Source organism: Triticum urartu, chromosome 2 (genome assembly GCF_003073215.2).
Source record: "Triticum urartu cultivar G1812 chromosome 2, Tu2.1, whole genome shotgun sequence".
Lineage (NCBI taxonomy): Eukaryota > Viridiplantae > Streptophyta > Magnoliopsida > Poales > Poaceae > Triticum > Triticum urartu.
Genome location: NC_053023.1, coordinates 476,827,666 through 476,837,082, shown reverse-complemented (window position 1 = coordinate 476,837,082; position 9,417 = coordinate 476,827,666). Strand labels below are relative to the sequence as shown.

The 9,417-nt window shown below is 41.3% G+C and overlaps 1 protein-coding gene across 1 annotated transcript; it reads right to left on the bottom strand.

Annotated features, from left to right (window-relative positions):
- Window positions 1-6,307: 6,307 nt before the first annotated feature.
- On the bottom strand, window positions 6,308-8,466 carry LOC125538024 (ATP synthase subunit d, mitochondrial-like). The gene is made up of 5 exons (XM_048701330.1): window positions 8,190-8,466; window positions 7,425-7,506; window positions 6,912-6,976; window positions 6,693-6,779; window positions 6,308-6,620 (listed from the first exon to the last, which is right to left on the bottom strand). Exons 1-5 carry the CDS (start codon window positions 8,355-8,357, stop codon window positions 6,519-6,521), a joined length of 504 nt encoding a protein of 167 aa, XP_048557287.1. The 5' UTR covers window positions 8,358-8,466; the 3' UTR covers window positions 6,308-6,518.
- Window positions 8,467-9,417: the final 951 nt, after the last annotated feature.

Below are 9,417 nucleotides of genomic sequence, written 5' to 3'. Positions count from 1 at the left end.
CGGCTAGAGTTCTACACAAGCTGTTATTGTTAGCAATGACCCTTTTATTGAAGGGGTGATGAAACATCCTTGTTGCTTTTTCTGTATTATTATTACTTTGAGAGGTTTTATGTTTCTACCGGCACCGTCATTCTTTGCCTTTGTAACTAACCTACTATCTATTGTTAATATACATTATGACCTATATATGAGAATCTTGCATCTCATTCATCAGATTAGTAATGTTTCATAAGCTCATTTCTTACCACACTGTTTTATTTGCAGCTGTATGCAGCTCATCTATACACATTAGCCCTTGGATGGGTTCATCTTGCACCTGGACTCCTTCTCTTCTTTGTTTTCAGCTTGTTTTTTCCAAAAATTCTTGCAGTCCCTGAACCACTATCAAATATTTGTTTTCAGCTCGTTTTTTCCAAAACTCACATGTAATTCTTGGGTTTATTTCTAATATATATGCGTAGCCTTTTTTGGTTTGTTCTTGAGTATAGGGATCCCACATTATTAAGAGGGGATCGATGGTGTTCGAAGAGATAAGCCTAAGTTCACGCTTTCTAACATATTTCACGTTCACTCCTTACCGAATATTCCACTCCTATCCAGTGCAAATGCTACACCCATACTCCAGCCAAGAAACCCTACTTCTATACTTCACGGAAAATTTGTATAGGACTTCCTAAACTATAGTGCACCACCTGTGTTCCACTGCCATCACTGTCATAACGGATGTCCGGTCTATCGTCCTGGCACCGGATGTCCGGTACACACCGAAAATCCGGTCCCTAGGCACCAGTGGCTATGTGATTTGGGCTGGACTTATCGTTGGCACCGGTTGTCCCGTGGCTCAATGTTCCACCAGATGTTCGGTACTCCACCGGATGTTTGGTCCCTCCTGCATCTTCATGTGCATGACTTTCAAACACTGGATGTTTGGTACACACCGGATGTCTGGTCCATCACCCTGGCTCTGGATGTCCGGTGCATACAAGAAATCCGGCCAGAACCCAACAGAAGCTATGTTATCCGAGCAGGATGCCCAGTATGCACCAGATGTCCGGTAGCTGAATGCACCACCGGATGTCCAGTACTTTACCGGATGTCCGGTCCCCAACTGTGTTCTTTGCCTGCGATGTTCATATCGCTGTGCACGTCTTCCAGCCACCAGATGTCCAGTGGTACAACGGATGTTCGGTACTTAACAACCACTTTACACTCAAACAGCTCTATTCGGAGCTACACTATATATACCCCTCTCCCGAGTAGGTTGACCACTTCATTCAAAACAACCCTAAAACACCCAAGTGCTCCCTCTCACTCCCTCCTTCACCAAATCTTAGATCCTGGAGAGATTTCTGAGAGTTCTTGAGAGATTTTCCACCAAGTGATAGATACATTCCTCCCCCCTCTTTTGACCAAAGGAAATCTTGATTTGAGCAAGTCTTGAGCTTTTTCCCATTGTTCTTGTTATTGTTTATGGTTGGAGACTCTTAGGCGGTAGGAGTTCTTCGGAAAGGAATCGGTTGTTGTGATTACTCCCGAAAAGCTTTTGCAGGTTTGGAGGCCGCCTCAAGGTCTACCACTAGTGGTTGAGAATCGCCTTCGTGGTGATATCTCAAGGAGAATAGGGTGAGCCGTCGAGATGTATGTGTGCTTTCATGGTAACACCCGCCCCTTCAACGGTGACTAGCTTCCCTCCAAGGAAGTGAACATCGGGATACATGCTGATCTCCGGAGTTTCGGTTAACCCTAACCCTAACTCCTTACTTATGGTTACTTGTGCTTTGTTTTACTTGTTATATCTTATTGTGGTTGCTTGCCTTTCTACTTGTTGTTGAGTATATTGCTAGCACTAGTATCACTTTTGCAATTGTTAGGCTCACTTTCATATTCCTCATAATTGCCTAAAATTCCTAAGTAATAATTAAAAACTGTAATTATACCTATATTCAATCAATCCCCATCTTCCCACCGGCACCGTCTATGGTAGTATTTATTTTGATACCTTTGCACAATTCAGAATACGAGCCACAATTTTTAAGAAATTTTGGTGGATCACATAAAGATAGGCTGAAATATCTCACAGGCATGAGCACTATGATTTTTCACACATATCTATAAAGTCCCACATAGCATATGATCTATAAATTAATTATTCTCGCCTATACATGAGCCTGATGTATAATGGGATTATAGCCGAGACAGAAATATGGTTAACTCTGACTGAATAAGACGGGCACCTGGTTATGGAAGCGCTGGAGAGGATTGTCATTGGTGCTCGAACAATTTACCTAGTGTTATTTGTACAAGACTTTATTTATCTGGTAGGCACTCGCTTAGTTAGAGTCATTTCTTAATGTGTATAAGCAGGATGCTTTTGTTGATCTGCCTATCATCAGGTGCCATCGAGCATATATAACAGTGGTCTTATGATAAGCTCAACTAACGCCTTTGTTACTGATAGAGGCTAAGCTCGAATATTGCGCAATCTGCATATCACGAATTATTTGCACAGTTTAAACACATGACATAGCATCATAGTTCACCATTCATAGAGATCATAACCCAAAGCTATGCAGTTGTTCATAAGAATGCTTACCCATTATTAGATTCCATACCCACGATGAAGCAATTACCAGATCCTAGTGGTAATTATCATTCACAGCACGAATGTCTTCGCACTAGTATTTCTTATTATACACCATTTTTGTATGGAAGATAAAGAGCTACTAATCACCGTTGTATAGGTGAAGGCGGGGTTGAATTTAGCCATCTAACATGGTAGAACTAACATCACTAACATTTAACAGTAGCATGGCTCGGTGAGCGTTGAGTACGCAACGGCGCATATTGACACATCACACTGTATTAGCACTTTATATTTACGACATCCGGCGACATCTGCCGATTACCGCCTTCATCCCTAAGATGATGGGTCTAACGCATCTTACAAGGACCTGCACAAAATCCGACAAATCTGACGAATAATGCATTACTTAACTCAAGCTGGAGTGATGTTATAGTTAAATTTAAACGCACAGTCACAGCAGCTCGATCTCTCCCTCTATGTCGTTGTGCTGAGAGATTATACCTCCTATCTTTTTGATGCTATGTGCTTGTTAGAGGTGATTTCTCACATCACTACTCTCCACTTATCACTTAATTAATCACATGAGATACACAATGGGGATAATAGATGAGAAGCCATTCAAACACCTTGGCTATTCCCTTAACTCCAATCTAAATGCATTTCCTTGAGGTTTAAATCAGTATCTGTTCGGTGATCTATGTGTCTATAACACCTTGTTGTGATACAGCTAGCATTGGCTAGCTACATCGATTAAGCTGAGCTGCGACACAATGCAATTACTATTGGCACATACATAGATGTACTCAGTATTCTCTCCAAGATACTAGTATCTATCGAGTCGACATGAGACAAGTGCAATGAGGTAGTACCACTTGCAGAGCTACAGTTATCCGATCTTGAATATCTGTATTGTGATAAGTCGAGTGGTACAAGTCTATTTGATGTACACTGTGAGAACATTTTCAATCTTTTTGCAGGAGAAACAAAGAAACCACGTGGTAAAGACAATAGGTCATCAATATTGGGCAAAGTATGGCAATGAAGGAAAGAATGAAGACATAAAGATTCTCAAGCAAATCAGCAATGAGGAGAGCGCGGCTCCTCTGGAGGAAGGGTATATATAGTGTAGCTCCGAATAGAGCTGTTTGAGTGTAAAGTGGTTGTTAAGTACCGAACATCCGTTGTACCACTGGACATCTGGTGGCTGGAAGACGTGCACAGCGATATGAACATCGCAGGCAAAGAACACAGTTGGGGACCGGACATCCGGTAAAGTACTGGACATCCGGTGGTGCATTCAGCTACCGGACATCTGGTGCATACTGGGCATCCTGCTCGGATAACATAGCTTCTGTTGGGTTCTGGCCGGATTTCTTGTATGCACCGGACATCCAGAGCCAGGGTGATGGACCAGACATCCGGTGTGTACCAAACATCCAGTGTTTGAAAGTCATGCACATGAAGATGCAGGAGGGACCAAACATCCGGTGGAGTACCGAACATCTGGTGGAACATTGAGCCACGGGACAACCGGTGCCAACGATAAGTCCAGCCCAAATCACATAGCCACTGGTGCCTAGGGACCGGATTTTCGGTGTGTACCGGACATCCGGTGCCAGGACGATAGACCGGACATCCGTTATGACAGTGATGGCAGTGGAACACAGGTGGTGCACTATAGTTTAGGAAGTCCTATACAAATTTTCCGTGAAGTATAGAAGTAGGGTTTCTTGGCTGGAGTATGGGTGTAGCATTTGCACTGGATAGGAGTGGAATATTCGGTAAGGAGTGAACGTGAAATATGTTAGAAAGCGTGAACTTAGGCTTATCTCTTCGAACACCATCGATCCCCTCTTAATAATGTGGGATCCCTATACTCAAGAACAAACCAAAAAAGGCTACGCATATATATTAGAAATAAACCCAAGAATTACATGTGAGTTTTGGAAAAAACGAGCTGAAAACAAATATTTGATAGTGGTTCAGGGACTGCAAGAATTTTTGGAAAAAACAAGCTGAAAACAAAGAAGAGAAGGAGTCCAGGTGCAAGATGAACCCATCCAAGGGCTAATGTGTATAGATGAGCTGCATACAGCTGCAAATAAAACAGTGTGGTAAGAAATGAGCTTATGAAACATTACTAATCTGATGAATGAGATGCAAGATTCTCATATATAGGTCATAATGTATATTAACAATAGATAGTAGGTTAGTTACAAAGGCAAAGAATGACGGTGCCGGTAGAAACATAAAACCTCTCAAAGTAATAATAATACAGAAAAAGCAACAAGGATGTTTCATCACCCCTTCAATAAAAGGGTCATTGCTAACAATAACAGCTTGTGTAGAACTCTAGCCGTGTTTGGCCCGTGAGATGATTTTGAGATGGAAATAAATCAAAAGAAGGTTAGTATTGAGCGCAGATACTTGAAAGGAAAACAACATGTTGCACATCATCGACTTCCAGGTAAAATTGAATACAGAGTTACTTTCAATAGATAACCAAAATATCACTTATCAATGCTAAATTTTGATTATAAAATAGGTAACGATAATATAAAAGAACATGTGTCTTGGGAGAACCCAAGAAGGAAGTCTCAACATATCAACTCCTAGAACAAGCTAACACATGCCATTTTTGTCACTTAAAAAGATTTGATAGTGGTACAGGGACTGCAAGAATTACATTCTATCAACAAAGTAGATACCTAATTTTCGGTGATCTAACCTTGACTATATTGTACGAATACTTTAGCAGTTATGTGCCTTTGGCAAACAAAATATAACTCCAGATGACAGCAAAAAATATAGTCAAATGTAAGAAACCACTAACGCTCAAAATGAGCCTGTTACAATCATGTAACTTGGCTAAAATGCCCAACAAATTTGATGTTGATGTGAACCTTTGTTGTATTGCAAAGATTGAACTTTTTACAAAGTCTCATGTTAAAGTTCTCCTTTTGCTTTATTTTCTACTCCCTCCGTTTGGAAATAACTAACACGAGGGAGTTATTTCTGAACGGAGGGAGTATGTACTGGCAAGTTTCAGTTTAAAGCAAAACATTGTTGTATGTGTGAACAGTAGAGGTTCAATGTTATATTGTTCCTCATTTTAGTGTTGGCATGGATTTCACCTCCAAATCGTAGTGCCAGCCAAACATGAAATTTGGATTTGGAATCTGGATTCAGCCAAATGATTCCCTTATCAGAATTTCATTTCGTTTCTACCATATGAAATGAAATCAGGGGGGGGCAAGCAAGCTGTAATTGTTCTGTTGAGCTCAGAATATGCGTGGATGTATTGGAACCACCGTCTCATTGAACATTGATTCTGGAACGGCACCAGCACATTGAACTTTGCAACACTGATGGAATTCTTACAGCAACCAGTTCATGTTCATGTTAGCGCTACATTCTACACTAGTATAGTGTCGAAAACGCTCTTATATTATGGGACAAAGGAAGTAGTATGCCTCGTTGCGCTCAGTTGCTGGATGCCATTTTCTTGGGAGGCCAGCCAACAGGGTCATTGCAGTTCAGGAATTTAAGTATGTTTCAGTCATCAGAAGTGCTCAATGTCATTACGGACATATCACTTGTTAGGTTAACTCCTCTCTGGCAGCCTAAAGATCGGTGCCTATCAAGGATGAGCACATCGACAAAAGACAAGGTACATGTTGGAATCAAGCCATAGCAGAAATCCTCTTGTACAAAGGAGCAAAGTTAAACACAAGACAAAATTTCAATGAAATAAGCTGGCGACCCATAAAATGATGAGGTCCAACAGAAAGCACAAAGATTTGAGTTATGTCGGAATTTCAACAAGCCCAGTCCACATGTTATGGAATTCACCCAAGTTTGGATGATGAGATTCCAGAGGGACAAAGAAGTATTATTGAATGTTCTAGTAAAAGAACTTGACTTTCGCCGTTATCTAGTATCCCCAGTAATCGTTACGGATCTCATCATCAAACTTCTTCTTGAGTTCAGGGTGCTTCGCAAAGTACTCGTCTGCTGTCATTGTGCTGATCTTTTTCTGCATGTGTAAACAAGATGTTAAGATGAATGTAAAACAACTGGTACCGAATTTTTCAAAGATCCACCTCACCTTCAACTCTTTCAATTCAGCAATCTCCTTCTCTATCCTCTCTGATTCCTTCAGAGATGTCTTCTCTGCTTCCTTCATTTCGATTAACTATGCATTTTCAAAAGAAAGTTCATAAGAATCTGAATGGAAGAGCCATCAGTGGCAATCCAATTTGTACCAAAGAAGGTGTCTATGGGAATAACAGGAAAGTGAAGCATATTTATAATGGTGAATCCTCACCAGAGCATCAAACTTTGGCTTATACTCAGGAGTGACAGTGTCAACATACTTTGGGATCTCAATGCCTGCATTAGTTCCGTTGATTGGTGTATCAGTGAGAGGTTAAACAGATTGAATGAGCATAGACTAGCGAGACTAACAGCTATACTGGAAAGTAGCAAAAACTAAATGCTAAATCATTTGGTGTGAATAAATCAAAATACATAGCAGGATTGAAATTCCTAACATAATCATACAACATATTGCTAGGGGCACCCTCAAGAAGGGAGATGAAACCTAAAACATGATGTATTAGAATGCATACATGAAGTATACATCACTACTATAATATTGTGAAGGGGGCATTTTGAACTATAAGCAAGTTACAGTCGGTATCCTAATTCTTAATCTTTGGAAGACATATCATCCACTAGTTAAAAATCCAATATTAAATCAAAACCATCTTGTTTACAAATTTATAGCACACTGGTTTCCTAGAAATGCAAGTAGATGGAGAGTACGAAATACACATACTATCATAAGCCTCCTTGTACATATCCACAACTTTCGATCCAATTCCTTTTTTGTAGTATTCCCAGTCAATTGGCTTTGGTTCCTGCAGTAGCGATAGATATAGATCTCTCATATCAGTCGATATGCCAGAAATGGCGATGCATGTTTCATATGTAGCCATAAGAAGTTAAATTTAAATATAACAAACAAACAGGGTTAAACTTTCCAAGCATATAACATGCCAAAGAAGGCTACTTAGTTCATCCATGCATGCCTCCATTGAGAACCTCACAAGAGGTTGCAATTTCATGTTCAAAAGCAATGCTTGGATTACAAGAGGGATCAAATAAGCCACACCTTTTCCAGTCGGTAATGTTGGGGTGTGCAGTGATTTAGGAATATGTAGTTCTACACGGAGTAAAATGTAAGATGTACCAAAGATAAGAGGAACAATAGGGAGAGACACGGGATGTACGATCCATCCAGAAATTCCCCCAAATGTTCTTGCTCATGTCTCGACCTCCTCCCAAATCCTAACATCAAATCCCTAAATCGTTCAATAGTTCAATAACTAACCAACTGGGCAAGTAAATCCTAAAGGCGAAACCGAGATTTGATTGCCCCCTGTTCGTGGATCTGCAGATCCCCGGCGCAACCGCAGTTGACTAGCGAAACGTAAAGATTCCCCTGATCTGATCTGACCGAGGACCAAACCCTAGGCACATTTGCCAGATCGACCAGCCGAGCGCGAGACGGGGATGAGGCCGGCGGCGATTGGAAGGATACCTGGGAGAACTTGGTCTGGAGCTGGTGGTTGACGTCCTCGAAGGTGCGGCGGAGGTTGGCAAACTCCTTTCGGGCCTCGTCGGAGACGAGCATCTTCGCCAGGCCGTCCCAATCGATCGCCTTCCCGGCCTTGGCCGCGACGTCCGTCACCTTCTTCACCCCGCTCATCTTCGGCTCTGGATCTGCTAGACTTGCTAGGGCTGTGTGACTCTTGATTGTTTCGGGAGTTCGGTCCAGGCTCCAGAGTAATATGTCCCTGTTATCTCCTTCAAAAAAAAAAGTTTATGCGGCGCTAAAATGACGGGCGCTCAGGGCTTCCCCGCTCCAGGCAATTTCAGCCGCTAGATCTTCATCAAAACGATCTCAGCCGTTTGGGGCTGTGGAGCAGACTTTCCGTTACCCTGGGCCGTGGAGTATTTCTCTGGTGACTGTTAATGGGGCCTGCTTGGTATTGGCCCACGAAACAGAGACCATTCATCTCTTCGGTGTGGTGTTAAAGGCGCCCACTCATCAACCCTGGTGGGCCAGCCCATGTAGAGCGAGATTTTATTTCCTCTCGGTTCGCTCGATCGCATTTGAAAAAACAGAACGAAAAATTCATAAAAAAATGGAAAAATCGTGAATTCAAACATGTTCATGGATTTTGAAAAAAATCATCAAAAATGAGAAAGAGTTCATGGATTTTGAAAAAAAACATTGAATTTTAAAAAATGCTCATCAAATTTGAAAAAAAAAGATCATCGACTTTGAAAAAAGTTAACCAAAACTAAAAAAAAGTTCATAAAAAAAAAAAAATCATTGCTTTTTTTAGAAAAGCTCACATATTTGCACATAATTCATCAAACCAGCAAGAACAAAAAACAAAAAAGGGAAAATGAAAATGAAAAATGAAAAAAGGAAGAAGGAAAGAAGGAAAAGGTTGATACTTACTAGTAGATCCTGCTGGGTGGCGGGGTGGTTACACCAGCCTACCTTGACGAGGTAGGTTGCTTGTTCAATTCACAACTAGCGCGCATTTTGATTGCCTGGTGTTAAAGGGAGTGACTATGAAAAGCGAGGCATATTCAGCTACTCAGCTCTCGTCGGAAGGAGCTCGTGAATTGGCCCGTCCAACAAGCCCGTGCAACCACGCACCTGCCTAAATGGGCTGTCCCAACGCATGGGGAGGCCACTGCCTTGTCTTTTTCTATTTTTTCACATTTTTTGTTTTCATTTTTTATTTTAATCT